The 26,650-nt window shown below is 42.1% G+C and overlaps 1 protein-coding gene across 3 annotated transcripts in view; it reads right to left on the minus strand.

The window, feature by feature from the left end:
• RXFP2 (relaxin family peptide receptor 2) overlaps positions 1–26,650 on the minus strand; it is a 207,492-nt gene that overhangs the window by 82,609 nt on the left and 98,233 nt on the right. For all 3 annotated transcript variants that reach the window (XM_083169817.1, XM_083169816.1, XM_083169815.1), the window contains exon 2: positions 5,984–6,112. In XM_083169817.1, the coding sequence (XP_083025943.1) occupies positions 5,984–6,112 (129 nt within the window). The remainder of the gene's footprint in view (positions 1–5,983; positions 6,113–26,650) is intronic.

Consider the following 26,650-nt stretch of genomic DNA (forward strand, 5'->3'; position numbering starts at 1 on the left):
CAGGGGTGCCTATTGTGTATTGGGTACACTCTCTGTGACACACAATAATTACAGGGGTGCCTATTGTGTATTGGGTACACTCTCTGTGACACACAATAATTACAGGGGTGCCTATTGTGTATTGGGTACACTCTCTGTGACACACAATAGTGACATGGGTGCCCTGTGCGTATTGGGTACACTCTGTGTTACAAATAATTTGTTTATATCACTACAGAAAAAAATGGAGAACAAAAATTAGTGAAGATCAAGACCCACTTCCTCCTAGTGCTGAAGATGCTGCCACTAGTCATGACATAGATGATGAAATGCTATCAAAGTTGTCTGCCAAGGTCAATGCCCAATGTTATAGAGGGCATGTCAAATCCAAAAAGCCAAAGTTCAGTAAAATGACCCCAAAAATGTATTTAAATCATCTGAGGAGAAACGTAAATTTGCCATTATGCCATTTACATTACGGTCCAACAAGGAATGGCTAAGGCCCTGGCGTATGTTCATGACTAGTGGTTAAGCTTCACATAATGATCTAAGCTCTACTCCTTCTCCCGCTAGAAAAATTAAAAGCTGGCAAGATGGTATCACAAATTTCAAAGAAGAGTCCAAGTGTGTTGGTGGTTGCGATGCCTGACCTGACCTTCCTTACACCGGATGGGAAGAGGTGGCCCCTTCCACCACATGCACGCCCTCTGTATGTCCCATGTTTTGCCCACACAATACATTTGGTGGTGCAGTGTTTCCTGAAAAATGACAGGGGCATGCAGGAGATGCTTGCAGTGGCCTGTACAATTGTGGGACACTTTCGCAATTCTGCAACTGCCTGCCGAAGACTGGAGGGCCAGCAAACTGTCCGGAACCTGCCCAGCATTCTGATGTGAATGGTACTTAAACAAGAAGTAGTGATGCTGTGGAACTCTAACCTCCATATGCTGCAAGAAGAAAGAAAAAAAGGTTGTCTGAGTGTGGTGCACCTCGAAGAATTTATGACACCTCTAAAATGTAACTTTTAATGTAAAAAAAGGGGTTAAAACTGCGAAATATACAACACATAACATTCAGAACAAACAAGCAAATAAAGTGCGTGTTTAAAAAAGCACGTGTGGGGATTCCTTGTGCCTTTTGGTATTCTCCTTTCTATATCTGGTTAAATTAGTCAGCCTCTTATCAGAGGAGTCCTGGGGTATTATAATTCTAACTCCTAGAGTGAATATTTTTCACTAGGAGAGACAAAATAAACCCCTCTAGTACCGCTTTCACACTGCCAAAACGTTTTAAAAACCGGTATTTTTAAACGGTATTTAAAACGGGTCTCAGCCTTCACATTGCAGTGGATTACCGTTTTAAATACTGTTTAAGTACCATTCACATCAGTCAACCCTTTTAATCCCCTGAACATGTTTCAAAGCAGATTGCAGGGGACAGCCTATCACAGGTTTGTTTCTACTAAATACCGTTTCAGAGCCATTCTCACTGCATAAAAACCGGCCCTGAAACGTGTAGGACTCTGCTTTTTAAATGTTTTGAAATGGGGAAAAAAACGGCAATATACCGTTTAACAAGTGCAGTGTGAAAGGGGAATAGGATAGTTCACTTCAGTTGTTAGCTCTGTTGTTTGCAGATGTCTTTTAGCAACATAGTATTTATACGATTTGTAATTTTTCTGCAAATAAACAGTATCACTTGTAACACTTTTACTGCTTTTAACCTCTCAAGTGTGTAATGAATGTAATTTATTCCTCTGTGTTTAATACTGTGTACTTTATCACAATTACTACATCACATTTCAGACAGTGGACCCAGTAACTGACCGTATGTTCGGCTGGTCTGGGTGATGGCGGTATATACAGTTATTTACCTTCCCATTCACTGTAGCACAGCAATAGTAACTATTAGTCTTATTAATGGATGTGGTAAGTTACCACTATTTCAATTTATATCCAATAAGACCAGTTTTATGTGCAGTTTAACAAAGTGTGATGACAGTGACACAGAAGCTTGGTTATGATGTAGTAAGATCCTACAATGTTGCTGATGCATAAGATGTGGTAGTCATATGGTTAGAATACCAGGTATTCGGTTCACCACTGCAGTGTTAGGGCTATTAACACTCAAGCATTCAAGGATCTGTTTATTTGCAGAAATAATACAAATCGTATAAATACTATGTTGCTAAAAGGCATCTGCAAACAACAGAGTTAACAACTGAAGTGAAATATCCTAGAGGGGGTTATTTTGTCTCTCCTAGAAAATTATTCACTCTAGGGGTGAAATTTAATAGGATGAGAGATTCAGAAAGTGAGAGATTTGGTACGAAATCTCCAGTTTTTTAAAGCAGAAATCATTTACACTGCAATACCAGTTTGATTTCGCAGTGTAAATGATTGCCGCTTTTAAAAAATTGGAGATTTCTTACGGTACTTGTGTAGTTTCACGGCGCCAGCGTGAGTCCCCTTGTGGGGCTCACTTCGCTCGCCCACGCTGCGGGCTCGGTGGCTCGCTACGCTATTTAAAATCAACTCCATGCCAACATGGATAGTGGAGGTATGAACTATCCATGTTGGCATGGAGTTAAGTTACTTTTTTGGACATATTTCGTGGCGAGCGTACACCCAGAAGTAGCACGGCGCCATGCTGGTGCCGTGAAACTACACAAGTACCTTTCTTACCAAATCTCTAATTTTCTGAATCTCTCATCCTATTAAATTTCATTTATAATACCCCAGGACTCTGACTAATTTAACCAGATATAGAAAGGAGAATACCAAAAAGCACACGGAATCCCCACACATGCTTTTTAAGCACTTTATTCACTTGTTTGTTCTGAATGTTATGTGTTGCATATTTTGCCGTTTTAACCCCTTTTTTACATTAAAAGTTACATTTTAGAGATGTTATAAATTCTTTGAGGTGCACCACACTCAGACAACCTTTTTTCTTTCTTCTTGCATATAAATATTCCAATATTTTGTCTGTGGTAGCACACCCCTGGCATTAATGAGGATAAAAACCCACAAATAATAAAAAAGAACACAGCAGGGGGCGTTAGATCTACATTTAGATTATCATCATTCTACCGTTCTTGTGCGATTGATCCCCATACAGTACACCTCTATATGATGCAAAGGATGAAGGAGCAGCAAAAGGCCATTCAAGCCTACACAGCCACATATGACATAGGCAAAGGAGCGGAATGCATCTGACTCAGTGTAGAATGCTTCTCATGTTGTGCAAGATTCTCCGACCCTTTGCCACACGTGAAGTCAGTTCACACACTGCCAGCTTAAATCAGGTCATTCCCGGCATCAGGCTGTTGTAGAAGCAGCTAGAGAAATTGAAGGAGGAGCTAAAAAGGAGCGATTCCGTTAAGTACAGTATGTAGGTCTTCTGGATGAAGCCCTTCATTTGTTTTGTCAGGACTTGAGGGTGGTCACAAGTCTGCAGAGATGCAAAGACCTGCTGGTCAGGAGATTATCATCTGAAGTGGAACATGAAACTGCAACTTCATTTTCTCCTGCATCTAGGTCTGCGAGAAAATAACTCAGATTTCCTAACCAACGTGCTGGCGGTGATGCATGGCAGGCAGGAGTGAGTTTGGACATCTGGGGTGAGAAGTTATAGGGTGCGATTTTTAGACTTTTGAGATTTTTAGTAAAAAAAACGGCTGAATTTACACATTTTCCGAAAATCGCACATGTAATAGGATGTGGATTGCGGTAAATTTGTGTGGATGGACACACTGAAGTGGTGAGGAATAGGAGGATGAGGACGACATCTTGCCTCTGTAGAGCCAGTTTGTAGAGGGAGAGATTAATTGCTTCTTTATTTGTGGGGGCCAAAACCAACAAATAATTTCCCTGTTGCTGAAATGATTTGTTTGTCAAACACACTGTGATTGTCCTGTTTACTATACAACATAAGGGTGGGTGAGAGGACCCAAGGACAATTCCATCTTGCATCTCTTTTTTGTTCTAGTTCTTAACACTGCCATCCTGTCTGCCACTGCAGTGCCACTCCTAGATGGGCCAGATGTTTGTGCCACCCACATGTATCAATTAGCATAGTCATCCAGCTACTGTACTTTGGTGCTACCTATTGGCCTAAAAACAACATTGTGAGGTGTGAGATGTTCAGAATAGACTGGAAATTAGTGGAAATATATGTTATTGAGGTTAATATTAGCGCAGCAACAACAACAACAAAAACACGCAAATTTGGTGATTTTAGCTGTTTTTATGGGTTAAAAAAAAAATACAGATCCAAAACCAAAACCCGAAAGCGTGGTTTTGACAAAACCAATACAGATCCAAAACACAATAGGAGATCCAGATCCAAAACCAAAACACTAAAATTGGCCATTGCACACCCCTAATGTTAACACAACGGACTGGTATCTGTTCCCCAAAATACATACAACAATTTATATATAATTTTGTAATTTGATCTGTCAAACTTGATTTGCTGATGATTATACATTTGTATTTTTACAACAAAATGTGTATTTGTTGATGCAGCACATCAAACCTGATGGAAAAAACAGGGGCAGACCTAAATCACACTGGGTGATTTAAGGTCAGGTGCGCCTGACCTGAGTCGTGATTCTAAGCTGCTGCTCAGTGACTGGATAGTTAGTCCTGTACTGGATGTGCAAAGGGAAAAAGAAAGAGGTTTGAGCAGCGCTAAATACAATATGTAGTTAAAACGTGTAGATTTATAAAAAATAAAAAAGTCAGATTGGTTGGGACTCTCCTGGTCAAATCCACCCCCATGGTTTGGTTTGGTGAGAAATATCGATTCCTTTTTAAAAAGTGCTTTTAAAACATCCATACATTCTGCCTGTATGTTTCTCTTTTTTTAGAATAAATAATTAACCTTCGTGATAGATCTAACCAATCTGACTTTTTTATTTTTTGTAAATCTATTAACTACATATTTTATTTAGCGCTGCTCAAACCTCTTTCTTTTTTCCTTTACATCAAACCTGATGTTGTTTTATGCAGCCGAGCATGTGGGGGGTTACATCGCCGTACACACTCATATCGCTGTACACAACATGATGGCATATCGCTCAGTATATACCCAGCTTGAGGACAGAGATTTGATGACACTAACAACTTGTACTAGTCAAGTACACATTAGCAGGGATATCAACTGGCATAACATGTAGAAGCAAAATGTAAAAGCATATTACAAACATCAAGACAAAGAAAATAGTAGGGGTTAGGGGAAAAAGGGGAAGAGGAGGGGGCTAGGAGGGTGCCCCAAGGGTACCAATAAAGATACCATATCTATAAAGATCCATAAAAACAGCTAGAATCATATAGATCCGACCTGTTCCATATAGTATTATAAAGTATTATTAACAGCATTAGCAGACAATTTTGCCAACCTCACCACACCCTCTCCTGAGTCAATTTGCACCTTAAACTATTTTCCCCAGAGACCTGCGCATATGTAGTAGACACAATCTAATGTAAACACCCAACCTTCCAATGAGATCCCCCTGATTTAAGTGCCCAGGGCACCACAATAATCTTCATTCTACCCTCCTATCTCTCCACTGGTCAGAAACTCTGTTGCCAGCTGATACTCCAGTATCTCTGCCTGTACTACCTACTGTCCTGCTCACATTCTGACTGCCCGGTTCTGCTGCTGCATAAGAGGGAGAGCTAATGATGTCAGTGTTCTCCAGCCAGAGTGCCCCCTGAAAAAAGGTGGGCCCAGGGTACATTATGTCCTGCGTCTCCACCCCTCAATCTGGTGATGGAATAAGGGAAGACATAAAGACATCTATATACGGTATATATTTTTCTTTATCTTTAGTTTCCATTGTACTGGAGGTCCATTTACAAAGTTAAGATCTCCCGTACTCATATAAGCAGCAGTATACTGATATAATGCCTCACACTGATAACAAATTTCAAGTTGGTAAATAATTCTCATACTCCCAAACATTTGCTTGATTAAAAAACAAAAAACAATTGCTCACCACAATAATCTTCATCTGCTCCGTTCTCACAGTCCTTTATACCATCACAGTGAAACGGCCGGGGAAGACATATTGAGAGGTTCCCACATGGAAAGTAGCCCATTTTGCACACAGAACCGGACAACGTATCTATAATTATAGAGACAAAGCAATACCTTTATTATTCACAGGGTTTAATCAACTTGATCACTCCTTTATATTCAAAAGTACCATAACATTACAGGAAATTGTAAAATGCTTATGGGTCATTGGGTCGACACAGTAGGTCAACATGCATTGGGTCAACCACGGAAGGTCGACATGGCTAAGACTGAAACATGAAATAGGCCGACATGACTAAGGTTGTTAGGGTAGGAAGATCGACACAAGCATTAGGTCAAAAATGGCTAGGTTGATAGTCAAAGTTTCGACAAGAGTTTTTCACGTTTTTTGTCCTGAATGTCATAATGGTGGGTGTGGACACCATCAAGGTATACTGCAGCGTTCACCATGCTTAGGGCACAGTGCCTATTCTATTCTCCCTCCACGCCCTAGTGGATGGTAGGGCGTGAAATACAGTCGGCTCATGTCGGCTCAAACAAAACGTGAAAAACTCATTTGTTTGACTGTTGACCTAATGATTGTGTCGACCTTCCAACCCTGTCGAACTTAGCCATGTCGACCTAATTCATGTGTCCATCTAAGCCATGTCAACCTTCAGTGGTCGTTCCAATGCATGTAGACCTATGTGTCAACCTAACGGCCATATACCTGTCAAACACATGTGATTTCAGAATTATATATGTCAGATAATAGTGTGTTATTGTTATACAATGACGTCATGTTTTCAAAAAGTCTATTTCTGGAAATTCAATTAATATTTGGAACCCTCTCCTCCTGTTCATATTTAATTACCTTTTTTTCCCATCTATGACATCCAACTGTATTGTTACAATCTTGCAAGTATTTTTAGACACATTTAGATTAAAAACTCCCCATCAGAAGAACACTCATGTCTCTTAAGAACAATTTACCAAAGGCACAAAAGAGGTCATTCTAATTGACTCGCAAAGTTGCGAAATGCGCAGCTTTGCATGTCAACTAAACGTCGCCCGCATGAACGTCCACCCACCGCACGCAGGCAGATTTCACCCACACGCATGCAATCGTGCAACGCATCGTGCGTGCGTGGATGAAATCATTCGATGGTCGCCGACCATCGGGCCATCATTTTCTGTCCAACTATCTCAAAGGAAGGCCAGTTTTATTGCTTCTCTAACTAGCAAACCTGTTTTCAGCTGTGCTAACATAATTGCACAAGGGTTTTCTAATCATCCATTAGTCTTCTAATGTGATTAGCAAACACAATGTACCATTAGAACACTGGAGTGATGGTTGCTGGAAATGGGCCTCTACAGTATGTAGATATTCCAATTTCCTTTAGAAACCAGACGTTGCAGCTAGTATAGTCATTTACCATATTAAGTACATCGGGTATTTCTGATTAATTTATTGTTATCTTCATTGAACAAAAACACCACTTTTCTTTCAAAAATAAGAATGACCCAAAACTTTTGAACAGTAGTGTTTATACAGCATATACAGTATATTATACCATTATGCACCACTCCAACACATACACGTACATATGTCTCATGTGTCCTACCATGAATAGCTGCCGAGCTAATGACTTTTGTGTGATTTGTTAAAGAAACAAATCTTTATTAGTTTGACTGTATACAGCAGCGTGCATGTATCCCTAAGCAGAACTGCACCAATGCGCTACTGTACTGACTGATCTGAGATGGCAATGTGTGTCCTGTACAAGCCCCACACTTGCATAACAATCTCCTGTTAGGTGTGAAATGTCAGGATGATATACAGGCACAGTCTAACTAGCTCGCTGCTCATTAAATCAACATTTTGCTGCGGAACATATATTCATAAAAATGCAACTTTGATGTCTCTAGCAATTAATGGCACTGAGGCACATTAGCATAACGAATGAAAGTGTGCCAATATCTAAATCACTGGTTACCCATGTGTATAAATTCAGGAGCACAGATGTCGCAAGAGGTACAGTAGCATAACCCTTTCCAGGTTTATTTCCATAGTAATATCCCTGCCCGTCAGATATTACTATGATTGCAAAACAAAACCCAGTGAAAATGAAAACTAACTGGAAACTTGTTGGGAAACTTCCTGTTAAGAGGCCTTTATACATTATTAATAGTCCTATATTTTATTTAAAATGCGCTACAAGGATCTACAGTGATGTACGATGATAACCAAACAGTCGAGCGACCAAACACTTTATATGTGAGGAGTTGAAACCATAATTTGCAGAGGATGGGGAACTAGTGAAGCAGTGTGCCGAGGGGGATGTCAGCTTAGGAATGGTAAATGAGAAGGGAAGAAGTGTTGAGTGTTAATAATTAGTTTGAGCTGGGAAAAGCTTAGTGCAGTGAAGACCACAGAAAAGTGGTTCTCAACCTCGGTCCCCAGGGCCCCCACACAGTGCACACATATGCCATGTCTCCACACAGAATCACATGTGAAATTATTAGTTCCACCTGTGGATCTTTTAAAATGTGTCAGTGAGTAATGAATGCACCTGTGCACATTCTGGGTGACCTGGAAAATGTGAACTGTGAGGGGGTCTTGAGGACTGAGGTTGAGAGCCACTGCCATAGGATAAGGTTTCAGTCATTATTATGGGAAATGATAAGTGCCTAAGCAGGGCCGAAACTAGGATTTCTGGCAGTAATTTGATGCCCCCCCCCCCAGAAAAAACACCCATAACATAAGGTCACAAGGGTACAGTAGGGTGGCTTGCTCCTGGCGGTGCAGAGGACGGTAGCCCAGTCACACAGGAGCGACCTCTACAGTATACATTGTGAGCTGCATGTATGCATACAGTTTGCATTCAATATTTGCAACTCAATCAGCAAATAGTCATTGTAAGTGATATAACTGTAATACAACAGCATAATAATACTGTAGATGCTTCTCCAGTGTGGCCGGGCTGTCGTCCTCTGTGCCGACTGCTCCCCCTCCCAGCCAATGCCTCCTGCACTGCCCCCTCAGCCGCCGATGTTTTATCGTCACCACACTCTCTGCCTGCCGGGGATTGGGATGCTGCCTGTAGCGCCGGATCCCACAGCATCAGCCTTTAGAACAGGCGCCAGACAACTTGCTTCTCCTCCCCCACGCAGTCTTCTTCAGAACTGGGAATGGGGTGGAACTGATATCCACCACCTGTAATGGTTAGGTGAAACTAACTCCATGTCCAAATTGGCCCTGCACAATAATTCTAACAGAATAGTATTGAAGTTTGCAGGGGGGTGCCAAAAACCCTACCACTGGCCCTGGCTCTGCCTAATGGGGGGAGGAATTTGGTGGCAGGGGGGAAATTAGTTCCACCACCTCTCCAGGACCACTTTAAGCCCTGCGGGGGGCCCTCCCCCACGCCATCTTGTTGTGTGCATTCCAGAAATGCAGTCTGAGTGATATCTGGGTGCAGTGATGTGGTGTTGGGTGGGCAGTGACATGGCATAGGGTGGCCCACATAACCACCCACACACAGGACTGCCAAGAAGGGGGGGGGGTACTAATTAGCACCTGTGGGATACCTAGAAATGGCTGAAGGTCTCACAGGTGCATCGGTCCAAAGGGATTTCGGTATCGGTGGTTCCTTCCGGGACGCATTCCCACTGAAGCGGGATGATGTCCAGGAACAGAGCATTTTCTCCCTTATGGAGCGGTCAGGTAGGCAAGTATGGATAACACACTAAACTAATGCATCATTCCATAATGGGCTTAATTGCAGGAGTATTACCAGCTGTGTATCATCACACTTCTAATTGCTATACTATAGGACAGGGCTGGGCAATTGCGGCCCTCCAGATGTTGAGGAACTACACATCCCAGGATGCTTTACATTAGTTTTGCTATGTGGCCATGCTGAAACTGATGCAAGGCATGCTGGGATGTGTAGTTCCTCAACATCTGGAGGGCCGCAATTGCCCAGCCCTGCTATAGAAGCAACTATTATTAATAACAACAGCAAAAACAACTATTAATTAACCAGGTAAGAAAAAAAATCCCATCCCAGGAAATTGATGCAATTACTTTTATAATTACAATAGACCCACATAAAATGAAATGACTTTGGTAGAGATATGAATACTGCTGAGGTTTGCATTACAGTGTAAGTCATTTATAAGCAGCCGCGTTCGCTATGGATATAATGCAGTCTGCTTACAATTTGGCTGCCTCTCAAGTCGCTCAGTGTGGAGTTGAGTGCACATAATGTATCACGTACTGTACATGCAGGAAATGCTGGATTATACTATACTCATTGCACCTTTTATTTATGTTGTTAGGTTAAACAACAGAAGAGAAGTAATGATATTAAATTACCATTACCTACTATGAATGCAGAATTTGATACTGCCCTTTTATGTTTAATATGTTTTTTCTTTTTGAATTTTAGTTAAACAAGAAAATAAAAGAATGCAAAACATGAGAATTAATGTTACAAGGCACAGAATGGAACTATGCGGGACAGAGCATAACAAAATGGAAACACAACAGGATTTCTACATAAGCAATCATACAAAATTACAATATCCTGTGGGCGGCCGAATAACCCAGTAATTAGCACCAATTACCCAGCTTTAGAAATGCGGGGTTATTCGGCCGCCGCTGTCAGACAGGAGAGCAAATCTCCGGCCCTTAAACTCAGACCCGGAGATTTGCTTGATTACACAGGGTTTTCTCCTGTGTGAAAGGGTCGCTCCGGATCTTAAACTTTGGATCTCCGGCCTTGGTCTTTTGCAGAGTCGGAGACCGGGAGTTTCAGATCCGGATCAAAACGTTCTGTGTATTTAATGAAACTCCCGAGTTGAACTGCTTTACCCGGGAATCTCATTTTCTGTGTGAAAGGGGTATAACTCTGGTAAATAATACTGTCGCCCACGTGAAATTTATATATGTACCAGTAGTAATACCCCATTAAAATATTATACTGTTGATTTTCATTGTTTACAGCTCTACAGCATAAAAGAAATGGACCTTTAAACTTTTCTCTGACCAATGGCAAATGAACATGAATAATTACGGATTCAGTATTGAATCCCGGCGGTCGGGATCCCGGCGTTCAGAATCCCGACGCCGGAATCCCGACAGCCGAAATGCCGACAAGGGGGGGACGTGGATCGCCCCCCCTTGCGGGCTCGCTACGGTCGCCACGCAGCGGGCCCGGTGCCTCGCTACGCTCGGCACACTAATTTATTCTCCCTCCAGGGGTGTCGTGGACACCCACGGAGGGAGAATGTGTCGGCATTTCGGCGGTCGGGATTCCGGCGTCGGGATTCTGAACGCCGAGATCCCGACCGCCGGGATTGTAACTGCATCCCATAATTACTACAGATAACAAAAAAAAGCAGGATTATTAGTAATCAATTTAGCCACTGCCTCCACACATGCATCATGTGGGGTGCAGGTGTAGAGGCTACTGACATCCGCAGTATGCAATAAAGTAATAGAAGATATATCACAACGTAATTCTATATCTCTGAGTATCAGCAACAGGGTATTTGTGTCCTTCAAAGTTTGACAGAACCAGTTGAATGCAAGGATTTAAAATACTGTCCAAATAAACAGAAATAGGATGAAAGTGACACCCCATATATAAAACACACAACTGAAGGCCCCATACACTAGGACGACTTGTCCAGTTTGCCCCTTGAGCTCCCCCAGCAGTGCCCCTGGAGGCTCGCTTACGATTTGGCACTCGATGTGCCATTTTTACATGCAATAACTTGCATGTGATTTATTGCAAGAAAAGAACAGTGGGGCGGGCAGCGGGGTACGAGCTGCGGCGGGGAGCATGTAGCAGCATTTGCCGGGCTGTGGAGCGGAAAGTGGCTACTCATTGATTTTTCTACTATGCTTAAAGTATCGTGCGCACTGTGCAGGCTCCATTGGATGCACAGTTACTAACAATCCCAAGATCCACTGTAGAACTCATACTTGTATTATTTTAAGCCAACTATCAGACATTTGACAAGTTCAATAATATTTACAATTTAGTTTACAAAATATTCCTACGTATGAGGGATTTTATAACGCCTTTTGCCAAATTTTAACTCTAGAAATATTTTTTGACTACGTTTTAAAAAGAGAGTCTTCAAAATGTGAAGAAGACACAGACATTGTGCGAAAGAGAAATCTCTATTTTAAAATTTATGGAACACAGATGAAATGTTCTAACCTTGGTGACGCATGAATGTCTACAATCCAATACCCACAGATTCCAAGTGCTGGCAGTACTCACAGGACTCATTAATTTCAATAAACTAAAAAGATTTATTACATGTTCTTGGGAAGATAATATTATACATAACAACTGTCATATTTTCATTGGCATTCCTGCATTTCGAGGACTTTCCCGCCGTCCCACCAATGGCATGGCATCTGTTCACAGCGCTGGGAGGGCCTGGCCATACCCCTCCCCCCACTTCCACCCTGAATTATACAATTGGGTGCATGCCATGAGACCACCCCCCCTTGACAGAAGGCCACACCTCCTTTCAGAAGCACAAGCCTTTGGCTCGACCAAGATCCTTATTTAACCCTTTGAGTGATAACATCTCTTCCCTCTCTATCCACTAATGGTGGCATAATAGGAGATGTTCTACTGTAGGGGTCATGGAACCTTTTTACATTTTACCCCCAAAAATATTTAGATACGCCAATGTTACCCCCTTGATTTGAAAGGAAGGAAATCAAATAATTGTAATACACACTGTACCCCCAGCAGAAAAGACACCCGCAATCCCTCCTTGAGCCGGGCATCAGAGACCTTCCCGGGCATCAGGATCGCACGCAATATATTGCATGCTGTCCTGTCGCATATGATATATGGCATGCGGTCCCAGCCAAGCCTGCCCGGGTTGGATGTGATCACTTATACAACCGGTACAACACGCAATCTCCGGTGCCATGTGCACAAGACTGAACATCGCATAGGATCTGCTGTCAATCACATGCAATTCAGATGCTTTTCATGCCAATAATCACCACATTTGCATGAAAAGAGCCCAAACTGCATGTAAATAGTCAAGTGTATGACCAGCTTTAGCTGAATGGATTAGCATGGAGTCTATAGAGCGCTTTTATATTATCTACCATATTTTTGAGCAACCATGAAGCATGAAGCAGGTACATTTCAAATTACGTTTCCTAATCCATGTATCCAGCAATTTCCTAATCTTTGTACTAAAATGTTTTGGCCCCAGTATTTGCAGCCGTAACAAGTATAACTGCTATTGATTCTTGTGATGCAAATCGGTGTTGACACCTTCTGAACTTCCAGATAACATGGTGATATACAACTTATTTAAATATTTTCTTGGTTATATCTGGGACTTAGCCCAATATCATTACATGCCAGTGCTTTACTATAGTACATTTTATTTTTTTGTCTTAATAAAAAAAAACTGAGTGATGTAAGGCCAAAGTATTTCTTATCTTTTTCAGATGATTCTTTGAGTTTTGGACGTTATCCATTTTCTAATGGCAAGATTTATTACTCTGTCAAGGATGTTTTCCAGAACTTACCTATCTATCTACAGGGCCAGATGAACAACAGGATGGAACTCCAGCCCCAGGCCTCCACATAAAAATAAGTCCATCATCATGACAGTGGACCAGATGTACTAAGCATCAAAAAGTCGAGAGTGATAAAGAACCAGACAACCAACTCCTAGCTGTCATTCTTCAAACACAGCCTGAAATGTGACAATTAGGAGCTGATTGGCTGGTTGTCCACTTTTTCAATTTTTTGAAGCTTGGTGCATCTGGCCTAGTATGATGATAATAAGCCACCTAGCTGGCCATACGATTGGCTATAAATCATAAGTGTTAAAATAATTTTTCTACCCACATGACACTGACCAAACCTATACAGCACTGACCACACCCACGCAGAACTGGTCACAGCACCTCCCCTGCTCAGTATGCCTGTCTTTCTGTCTGTCCATCTGTCTGTCTATCTCCCCATATAAACTAGAGGATATTGTCAAATATATTGCACAGAAAGAGCTTTCTGAGCGATATTTTTCACAGTATCATTTAGTGGGTTCACTCAATATAGTTAGCGATGCAGGCTTCCACGAATCATTAATGACCATCGATGTCTGCGAAACATGTAGGTCAATTTGGCTCTATAACCAAACAACATGTTCAGCGGGTCCCAGTGATGTCACTGATCAATATCGCGTACTGATATCATTCAGTGGGTACACTCAATCTTGGCCATCCGTGGCAGCAGACGATATTATTAACTTAATCGGCTGTGGCCATAAGAAAAGTGACTTTCGGAAAATGGCTGCCCCCATACAAAAGACAGTTTTTTTAAATGAGGTTTCCTATGGGGCAGCCATTTTCAGAAAGTTCCTTATTTTTTTCATACGCGAAGCCAGCCGTGGTACAGTACTGTGGCTGCCGATCAACTGCAATGTGAGGAGGTACCGGCTTCAGGGGGGGGGGTGTTCTTAAACACAATGCGGGGGGGTGTTAACGGGGGTGGGGGTGCGGAGGGGTTAACGGGTTTGTATATGTTAACCCGCGTGCGGGGGGGGGGGGGGGAGGGGCGGCGGCGGCCTCCTGCGCAATGAATATTTAATGAGCGCATTAAATATTCACTGCACTGAATTTAGGACCCAGTTTATTGGCTGGGTCCTAAATACCGTTTCAGAGCCGATTTTGAGCCTAAAATACCGGTTCTGAAACGGGTAGGACCCTGCATTTTAACCGGTTAGAAAAAACTGTATTTTCTAACCGGTTAAGAGGTCCTGCACCTTTCAGACCGCACAGATTACCGTTTTAAAACGGTAAAAAAACGGCATTATACCGTTTACAAAGTGCGGTCTGAAAGGGGCATTAGTAACGATTGCAGCTGTGCACCAGCTAAGTGATTTGGAAAATGTGGACCATTGTGAATGGGGCTTATCTACTGTATCTTCTAGTTGTCTATCTATAAAAATAATCACTGACTGCTATTTACATTGATACTATCCCCAAACAACAAATTATTGTAACAAAAAAGCGAATAGTGTTGAGATGGTGTTAAAGTCCACAAAAATTATGACAATCTGTCTTTGTAAAAACAGGGCTTAGGAAGTCCATTCCTTTTAGAGAGTTGTCTAACACATTTAAAATGACAAACTTCCTTTTTTGTAAATTGAGATGATCATTTAAAATTTATAGTGCACAATAACAATGTTCAGAGTTATACAGGGGTAACAAATTTGGAATAGTTAAACTTACTAATATTAAGCCATGCTGGCACATGATCAATGCCTACAAGGATTAATACTTAGGAGAGCTGATCCTTTACAGACGTCAACACAGGTAATGAGTCCCGTAAGATCATATATATACTTTATAAATTTTAATCCTTTTAGAGTTCCTAAAAGACATTGATCATTTGCCAGCACCAATTTATATTGACATATTTAACTATCCTAAAGAATAAACTGTCATAATTAATTTGCATGGCCCTGGCATTTAATGAGATATCTGGATTATCCTGGACTTTAACTGCACTGTTGTAATTCAAAATGAGAAGCGGGAGGCAAGCTTGTCAGTCCACCATATAAATGACTGGTACTTGTTTCCTAGCACGGCCACATATCTTATGGATCGTGTACCTTTAGTTAAGGTACACGATCCATAAGATGGACCCGATTTCCTTTGAAATCAGGTCCATTTAGCCGGCTAGGATAAAATATCGGGGGCATCGCGTCGGTCGGGACCGTTAACAATGGTCCCGACGCGACCGACGCGATGCCCGCGATTTCCCCATAGGCTTCAATGTTAAAAAATATTTTAACATTGAAATCGTGTCGGGAAAGGTAAAATATCGGGGGCATCGCGTCGGTCGGGACCATTAACAATGGTCACGACGCGATGCCCCCGATTTTTCCATCGGGTTCAATGTTAAAATATTTTTTGACATTGAAATAGTGAAAAAATGTGAAAAATGTGAAATGGGCCAATATGACCCATTTCACATTATAGATGTCCCCGTCGTCGCCCCACGATAGACGCCAACCCGAAGCGTGGCGAGCGCAGCGAGCCCGCGAGGGGCGGCGGTGCGCGTCCTCCGACCTTTTCATTCCCCTACTATCCACGTCGGCGTGGAGTTGAGAATAGAATAGAATAGAAGCGGGGCGAGCGCAGCGAGCCCCGCGAGGGGACGCGGATACCTTCACAGTTATACGCGTCCCCTCGCGGGCTTCACAGGTGTCCGTGGCGACGCGGACACCTGTGAAGTCCGCGAAGGGACGCGTTTACCTGTGAAGGTATCCGCGTCCCCTCGCGGGGCTCGCTGCGCTCGCCACGCTTCGGGCTCGGTGGCTCGCTGCGCTCGCCACACTATTATATTCTCAACTCCACGCCGACGTGGATAGTAGGGGAATGAAAAGGTCGGAGGACGCGCACCGCCGCCCCTCGCGGGCTCGCTGCGCTCGCCACGCTTCGGGTTGGCGTCTATCGTGGGGTGGGGTGTACGCCGTGACATTTGGGGGGGTTGGGAATATTTTACATTGAATCCAATGTAAAATCGGGTCCCAGGGACCCGATTTACATTTAATTAAAAAAAAAAAATCGGGTCCAAAATCGGTCGGTCGCGACGATCGCATCGCATGCGACCAAATCGCATGCGATGCGATCGACCCGATTTTTCCGACACGACCACCCCGATGTAAATCGCTGTGGCCGTGCTAGGAAACAAGTACCAAATGACTTATTCAGGCCACAATATAAACGACTTACTAAAATTAGCAGCTGCTGCCCACCCAAAATAGCATGCAATAGAAAAAATAGAAGAGCACTTATTTGAAACTGCAGCAAAACTTATAGTAAAACTACTTTAATAAATAATTGCAACATTAGTACATAAAAGGGTATATTCAATTGATGTCCAAACTGCCATCTTGCCGAAATGATGGCAGTTTTCGACATATATAGGTCGGAAGGGGTTCCGATCTATTCTATGCTAGCTGTTTTTTTACCCGCAAGTCGAAATGTTCTGACCTGCCGAAAACCAGGTGGATTGACACATGTGAGTGCGGCGGATGGGTACACGAGGCAGTGGGTGGGTGCGGGTGGCGGCGGACAAGAGGAAGGCGCCGTGTAAGCTGCTGCTGCTGCTCACCTGATGCCGTCCTCCCTGCCTCAATCTGGCATCTTTTCATGTCGGAGTAGGATTGCCGGAAACACAGCCAAAACTGATTGGCCATATTTGTGAGTGCCGCTTTACACACACAAATATGGTGTGTGTGTGTATATCACACTGTGTATATATATATATATATATACTTTATATATATATATATATATATATATATATATATGTGTGTGTGTGTGTGTGTGTGTGTGTAAAGCGGCACTTGGAGACTTTGTAGAAGGTGTAGCAAAACAACAAACTGAATCCATTAGGTAAACATTTCGGGGTACGCACACCCCGTCACATATCAGGAGCAGGTGTGCGTCAAAGCTCCATTCGAAGAACATCAGTCGCACTTGGATCCAAGAAGCGCACAGGTGCAGCTATACAAGCAGGTGCCCCTTCAGGGCTTAGAGCCCAGAGACATGAGACTCCATATTCCTCTGGGAGTTACACCCTGGTACCCCACACCTAATTGAATGCATGGCCTCATTTATTTATCAGCGGGAACCCGTTCCGGTAAGCCCCAGTCTTTTCAATGCAACTCCAGGGGCTGTATATTAAAAAAAAAGTATACATATACCGGAGCTCGCTGCAGAGTAATTAACAGACCCAACTTTCTATTAATGCACAGAGACATTGTACTTGTCCATTTACAATTTGGGGTCAGTTGGGTGAAGCCTACTCTCATTAGGTTGATAGCACCCATTGATAACATGCATATTCCATATAATATATTTGACAAACAAATATGTTCAACCTGAGTGGCTCAGTATATCCAACATCTTGGCAGCTTTAAGCTTCTTAATATTTTAGAATTATCATTGTACGGTTCCTGTAATTGAAGGATATAATACTTACACATCACACACTCTACTATTATATATTGCCTTTTCAGTCATTATATTCCATTGTAATGGCCTAGATTACAATAGGTGGTGAAAATAGTTTTTTGAGCCCATCCCTCTAGAATAAAGATTACACAATTTTCACACAATGATATAATTTCATGTAATAGACTTACATAATTAAGATCTCATTGACCAGTTTGGCTGTTCGAGGGTCATGAAGGATAGACTGAAAGTCAATGCATTGATTTGTTTTTCAGACTTATTTTTTGCAATACGTTCACTAATACTTAAATGAATAGCAGAGTTAAGGAGCATTATCCAATCCTAAGTGTCAGGTCATCTTTACCTTTTGAGAATTCTGGGAGTTCGTAATTGGTAACATTTATTACTATTTCTTTCAGCTTCTTTACCAATTACCAGGAAGGGGATTGTTAATAGAGACAGAATGTTCCATGTAAGAGCTGATTCGAGTGGATGTACAAGACCACTGATGTTTTTAATGCTACAGTAGACCACAGCATGTATTTGCATGTGAAAATAATATGCATCATAGACCACGAGAGTACGCTCAGGGGCAGATTGACTTAATTTAAAATGGCCCCAGAAAAAAAAAATCTTAATTTGGATTTATAAATTCTAGTATAGGATCAAAACAACAAATGTAAATGATATTAGCAAACTGTTAGCCTAAACACAATACAAAAGGTATTCACATGATGCCCGTATTATAAAAGCTTCCTGCATGACTGCTATACAGAACAGAGTGCATCCAAGTAAATGTCTTACAATACAGACAGCATAACAGCGACTGATATACAGTACAGATATCAACCCAGTGTCCATCATTCACTACAGATGTTATCCAAGTGATTGCTATGATGTACAAATAGTAGGCCAGTGACCAGGGGCGTAACTAGAACTTTGGGGGCCCATAGCAAAATCTTGAAAGGGCCCCCCAAAGCCTTTGTCACTACAATGCCTAGGGGCAGGAGAGATACAGGGGAGTGAGAGAGAAACAGGGGGGGGCAGGGGAAAGAGGAGTGACTACGAAAGGGAGAGAGAAAGAGAGGATTTTCATGGAAAAAAGGGAATGAGAGCGTTTCAGGGAAAGATAGAAAGAGGAACATGTGAGAGAGAGAGAGGGAGAGAGAGTGGGGAGAAAAAGAAGAAGTGAGCAGGAGACTACAGCACAGGCAACATCTCAGTGACCGCCATACAACACAGAGAGCATGCCAGTGACTTTATTACAGCACAGATAGCATCCAAGTTACCACCTTATAGAACAGACAGCATTGAAGGCCACTATACAACACAGATTATATATCAGTGAAAGCTATACTGGAAAGACAGCATGCATTCGTCTGGGTCAAAGTACAGTCAGCACCCTAATGACTGACAGACAAGAAATAGAGCATCCCAGTCACCTCCCATTAATATGAGATGCAGCAGTTACTTTGATACTCTGGTGCAATTCATACAATATCCTCTTTCTTCCCCATCTACAAAGTCAAACAGCAACTGCTCATGCAGTACAGTCAGTGGCAGGTCCCTGGGGAGGTAGGTCAAGCAACCAGGAAATAGATGACAAATATATTTCGTGGCCAGCCATTTATAGGAAATAGCCATTAGTGCTGGCTGCCCAAATACTAAGGGGCAAGGCAAAAAGATGTATACATAAAAAAAACATGCACAAAACAGACCCATGAGTATTAGAAAAACTCATGTGCATTTGTGTATTTACATGTAGTTGTATTGCTGTTTTTTTGGATGCTCTTTGCTTTATTTCAGTTGGTTTAATGCATAACAAAGCAGTTCACAGTGGGATCACGGTCATTATTAACGTACATACTTGTAGTTACTAAGCATTTAACATCAAAATAATGACAACATCCTGTTTTTTTCGTTAACTTCCTGTCTGAATAGAATGTAACTTTAGTGAGAACAACAAGAAGGACATTAATAACCTTATTAATGCCGTGACACAATACACACAAGTGATCTTTCCTATAATTTCTGTGATGACATTAATGAAAGGTGGATATATTGATTGCCTTTTGTGAGAGAGTATTCATTATTGAAAGGACTGCAATATGGGGATTAAATTAAAAGATGAAAAATTGATTGATCATTTTCTTGTAGGATCAATGAAGCACTAATTATTTCAAACATTAATTAACTTTTAATATTGTTATGATATTGTCTACACTGTTGTATTAGCATGTGATGAAATGGAAGTGCTATTATGTTTTCGTTTGTTGAAAAGGATTTCCACACTGTGATAAATCGTGCAAAAGCCAACCGATCCCCAATCTTAGAAGGTTAAAATAAACATCCACAATTTATTATTTATGTCCTACAGGAAAAGATTGAAATAGAAGTCTGTAGAAAAGCACCGTTTAGTGGTAAAGACGCTGCCGGCTTCTCCCATCACCAGCAGTGTGGCTCTCTGTGCAGCGTGACAGGGTCAGAGTTCAACCAACCAGCCGCACAGCCCTGTCCTGGGTGCGCAGCCCTCCCTCCCACCCCGAATGCATCGCCTGCCAGCCCACTCGCCCGGCTCCCGGCTTCACTGGCTGGCAGCCCACTCACCAGCCCGGCTTCACTGATCGGCCTCCCACCCGCCCAGCTCGCACGCACACCCTCCTGGCTGCACCGCACTGCAAATGTACTAAATATACGGGGCAGGATTTTTTATTAGGGAAGCCAATCCCGAATTCCGGGATTGAAAACATGCCCCAGGATTGGCATCCCTACTCCGGACAGTTATAACTGAATCCTCTACATATTTCACCTACATCAGAGCACATTTCAGGAAAAGCTTAATGATAGTTACATGCAAAGCAAACTCCTCTGACACAGAAATGTCTTCAGTGGCCCCTAGCAGTGACTATGATATATCAAAGATCGTTTGCCATTTTTTCCACTGAGTCTATATTGCTGCGATTGCACCAACATAGACAACAATATACTGCGAACTAGTATTACATTTTATACCTATCCAGTATACCTATTCTATTTGTACCACAAACAAAGTTTTTTTTTTTTTTAGAATTGTAAAATCTGGGGCTACCACTAGTGGCATACTAATGCTAAAATATTTTTCCTTCAATGCTCCGCAGCAATATGGCAAATACTTTGGGGGTATCCTTTTAACTGTGAAGGGTGCAAGGTGCTGTTGCCATGGTGTTTCAATGGCTGCAACAGCAACTTCACAGGCTGGTTTCAGCCTGAATTCACACAAAATTGACTGTTGCCTTATGGGTACCCTCTAAATCATCAGGGCTAATTGGATCAACCCCTTTATCTTAAAGATGCTGTCAGTAACAGATTGTCTCACTGCTTCTGAGTGTCCCATCCTGGTGCTCAACATCAGAAACTAACACATTTGCATTACTAGGGTCATTCTGTACTATTGGCTTGTTGGGCTAGGACTGTGAATTCTGGGCAGGACGCAGAGAGTAGAGGATAATCCAAATGGAACACATAAGGCAAAGTTCCACTGTAATAACACTCCAATCTAGGAATGTGCAGTTTGGTTCTCCAGACATCTGAATCCACCCAAATTCTGAGGTTCAGAATGGAACCGAATCCCAGTCCAGATCTCCTGAGAAAGATTGGAACTGGGATCTTCCCACAGTCCAGAATTTAGATTTTAAATTAGAATTTTGGGGGTTGAATTGCAATAATTACACGAGCCCCCCACATCTCTGGTCACGGTGACTGGGACGGATACTCTTTTGATTTTGTTTTGCTTTCACTTTTGATGGTTTCTATTCTTAACCCTTTGAGCGTCAACATCTCTGTGAGAGAGGTGCAAAATATCAGCTAAAAATACCAGGGTCGCTCACATTTGTTATATAAATTCTAATAAAAAATGGGTACTCTTTACCTAGCACGGCGCCCATCGAGGGCATCGCAGCCATCAAATGCACTAAAAAACGGGTGCGACGCGATGCCCGCGTTGCCCGCGATTTCCCATAGGGAACAATGTTAAAAGTGTGATTGGACGCGATTTTACTGTTCAATGCCTCAATGCCCGGGATTTTTCCATAGGAAACAAATAGCCCAAATAGTCCCCCTGAAGTCTGAAATGGCCCCCACAATTGTTAACGCCACCCCACGAACAACGTGAACCCGAAGCGTGGCGAGCGCAGCGAGCCCGCGCGGGGCGGCGGTACGCGTCCTCCGACCTTTTCATACCCCCACTATCCACTAGGGCTTGGAGTTGAGAATAGAATAGTGTGGCGAGCGCAGCGTGCCACCGAGCCCGAAGCGTGGCGAGCGCAGCGAGCCCCGCGAGGGGACGCGGATACCTTCACAGGTAAACGCGTCCCTTCGCGGGCTTCACAGGTATCCGCGTCCGCTCGCCACGCTTTGGGCTCGGTGGCTCGCTGCGCTCGCCACACTAATCTATTCTCAACTCCACGCCGACGTGGATAGTGGGGGTATGAAAAGGTCGGAGGTCGCGTACCGCCGCCCCTCGCGGGCTCGCTGCGCTCGCCACGCTTCGGGTTCACGTTGATCGTGGGGTGGCGTTAACAATTGTGGGGGCCATTTAAGACTTCAGGGGGACTATTAGGGCTCTGTGGCCCATTTAACATTGTTTCCTATGGAAAAATCGTGGGCATTGAGGCATTGAACAGTAAAATCGCGTCCAATCACACTTTTAACATTGATCCCTATGGGAAATCGAAAGGGGGCATGCCCGCGATTTTTTACCCCCGATGACCGCGATGAACATCGTGGGCGCCGTGCTAGGTAAAGAGTACCAAAAAATGTTGTGCAAAAAAAAAATATATATTTCCTGTATATAGTAAACATTACAGGTCACTATGTTGAATACAAATTGTTTGCTCTGCAATTTTCACAACAATTTCACATTGCACACAGATAGTTAAACAAGACGCCGATGTCCCCTTCCTTACACCTCAAGGCAAATCCTATTCAAATTAATTACATTTGGCGCATTGTGAAAACCTATTATACAGTGAATTGACTGCAGACTAGTAATGTATAGGAAATAAGGTAATGCCCGACTGACTCTATGCGAACAGCAGGGCAGGTTGTTAAAATAATAGCTGGCACTCAATATATACCCTTCAGGTCTTAGCCAAAAATACCTTTATCGTTGATTTGTTTCTCACATGGATCAAAAATAAGTTTTATATATATATATATATATATATATATATATATATATATATATATATATATACAAATATACAGTATATATATATATATATATATATATATCTTCAGCTCATAAGCCTATGTCCATTTAATTAAATAATTCTTCATTAAAAAAAAAGATAATTAATGAAACTGCAAAATATAGGAAGATCACTTGTATTTCAGGGAGTCTCCTGCAGAATGCAGGATGGTATTTAACAATGATCCAAAGGACACTTGGTTGTGCTGCAGCTGCAATGCTAGATAGAACCAAGAGCCTTGGGCTGCAAAGTTATCAAATGTACAACAGCACCGCAATCACTGAATTTTAGTATATATTTGTCATACTTGCACCACAAAACCCCAAATCTTGCTTTCTCTTGTTTCTTAAGTAGAAATCTGCAACATTACAAGTCAGTCATAGATTGCTAATTACTGTATGTGCTATTTTAACTTTTTGGGGGGGGGGGGGGGGGGGCTCTCTGGGGAGCATTGCCCTGTGTCACATCATGCTTGATACTTACATTGCAAAGCTACAGTATAGTGACGTGATCAAGCCACCTGACCTTCCATTTCAAAATTACGAATGCAAAAGCTGTCACACTCCACTGCAGTATCACACGTCTATGATTGACACAGCTGTTCCCTATACAGTTTTTAATCATGCCTGGATTGCTTAAATTAGCTATGGGCTGCACCTGCGGTCTCCTGACTTAAACCCCATTGCTCTCTTGGTCCAATCATGGTGTCGGGATCCCTGTATTTGTACTTTGTGGTTTGGATGATCGAAACTCTTTGTCAGTTTCCCGTGCCTGTTTACAGTGCTTACTGGAATACCTGTATTATCTCCTGTGTTTGTACTCTTCAGTAGTGACTTACCTCGATATATTTCAGTTTGCCTTTTGTGTTCTGTATTATCAGCCTGTTAAACACCTGCTTAATTTGTGTATCAATAAACATTACTAATTATTTACTGTACTGTATATCAATAGTGTTGGAATTGTTCCAGCAAAAGCCTATTCACATACGGAAAGTCCCTCTATAATCCGGAAAAAAGATTATATAAGACAACAGGGAAGAGAAAAATGAAGCAAAAAAACGGCACAAAAAATATATATTACAAAGGTTTACAATAAAAAGTAAGGTACTTATGTATTATCTGGGCTCCCATGTTAAATGAACCCCATTTTTTCATACCCCTACTATCCAGCTACGCATGGAGTTGATTTTATATAGTGTGGCGAGCGCAGCGAGCCACCGTGCCCGAAGCGTGGCGAGCGGACACGGTCTCATAAGAAAAACGGGAGCCCAGATATTACATAAGTACCAAAAGTAATATAAATCTATATCATAAAATGAACCGCTGATAAAAAAATATCATCACACTCCTGCAGGCCAGACCAAACATTCATGTCTTCCACCAATATTACTTTCTACCCTCCTATACTGCTTCAGCTGATACATAGAACGGGGGTAGATGAAAGAGAGACAATGACATCAGGAAAAAGCAGATGATAAACACAAGGAGGAAGATATGGAAACCTGAAAAAACAAGGATACCAAAGAGGAGATGATGTCAGGGCGAGAAGGAGCTGAATAAATGTAACCCAATAACTTAAAAGCATCATAACTGTGTAGGTATAATATAACTAAAAACTGAAAAAATAACTATTAAGTAGAATTTTTAATAAGATAATGTTATATTGCATTTAGGTCAGAATTAAGCTTTTCCAAGAGTTCTTGTTGCCCTACAAAGATAATTCATGTCTATGGAGTTATTTTGCTTTGTTTTGTTTTGTGGTATATTATATCTGTTCTACCAATTTCTTTTGTCATGTCACTATTAAGCGTGGACACAGAATAAATTATGGATAGGTAAATGAGTGAACCCTTCAACCAGCGCTTGTATGGAAATAGAAGGATTACTTCCCTTCAATGATCATAGGGTGACTCACCTTGAAAAAGGACCCAGCAGAGGGTCCGAAACGCGTCGGTGGAAGTGACGGGCGTTCATCCGCTGAGGCTATTACCCACGGACTGGTTGTTCCTGTATGTGACCCGAGATCCATATTGGCACCAAGCCAGGCCTATTTTAACTGTTGTAACACCACAGTTCATTACCATCTGGTAATTACACCTCATTGGCTTTATGCACAACGTCACTTTATGCTCATATTTTTTTATGCTGGATTTTGTGTTTGATGTATGGTTTTATATGTGTCAATTAAAAAACTGTGTTATGCGATGATCCTCTAACCTTGTTTTTACATGGTACAACGTTTTGAGGCTGTGACACATTATTTACAGACAAGGAAGGAGTCACCCTATGATCATTGAAGGGAAGTAATCCTTCTATTTCCATACAAGCGCTGGTTGAAGGGTTCACTCATTTACCTATCCATATTGTCTTTCTGTGGGGGATTGGAGAAACACCCCAGAGTGTGCCCATCCTAGCAGTTTGTTTGTTTTTTCTGTGCACTGTGGTGAATACCAACTGTACTTGTATACAGAATAAATTATGCCTTGCAACCAGAGGCTCATTTAGACCTCATCGGTCCCTAGTCAAGATACCGTGTTGGGGGCCCCCTCCCTCCAACAATCCATAGTATTATATTTTTGCTGCTGATGACAGTTGGCATCAATAGAGGGCATGTGGTTGGGTTAATTAGGTTGACAGTCAATAGGTCGACCACTATTGGTCAACTGGCAAAAGGTTGACATATGAAAAATGTTGACATGATCAAAAGGTCAACACAAGCAATATGTCGACATGGAAAAGGTTGACATGAAAACGTTTTCTTTTTAATGTTTTTTTTTCATACTTTACTATCCAAGTAGGCAGAGAGTGAGACTCTAATAGTGTGCCTGATTCAGATTTGTACACAATGCCGATGTTGATGTTCAAGTCAACCCATTGCTTTGTGTCAACTTTTTGACCATGTCAACCTTTTTCATGTGTCAACCTTTTTCCTGTCGTCCAATAGTTGTCAATTTAATTACTTTCGACCCTATGACCAACACCCCAATAGAGAACCCTGGCACAGTCTCTGTTATATGCTCAGCTGCATGAACATCGGCATTGTACAAATCGGAATCAGGATCTAGGTGTTTTGGAAGTAGGATTCATACCTGTGTCACCCCTAAAACTAAACTGACTGCTCACATACAGTGGGTGAAACCATTGTGTGTGTTCAAATATTTTTTTATCCTATCAAAGAACATAAATGGGAGTTTGGAAGTGCGGGCAGGTCCATGTGATGTCATAAAATCACATGGTAGTTGCTCACTGCTCCTCTGAGAACATTTTGATTAAACTTATGGGCCTCCCAGGTGCATAGGTTGCCTTGTGGAAAATCCTCCTCTGCCTGTAACAAAGGGGGTTAATTTGGTTCACTATTTCTGACAAGTTCCTTCTTAGATGGACAAAAC

Source organism: Crinia signifera, chromosome 2 (assembly GCF_055691185.1).
Source record: "Crinia signifera chromosome 2, ASM5569118v1, whole genome shotgun sequence".
NCBI lineage: Eukaryota > Metazoa > Chordata > Amphibia > Anura > Myobatrachidae > Crinia > Crinia signifera.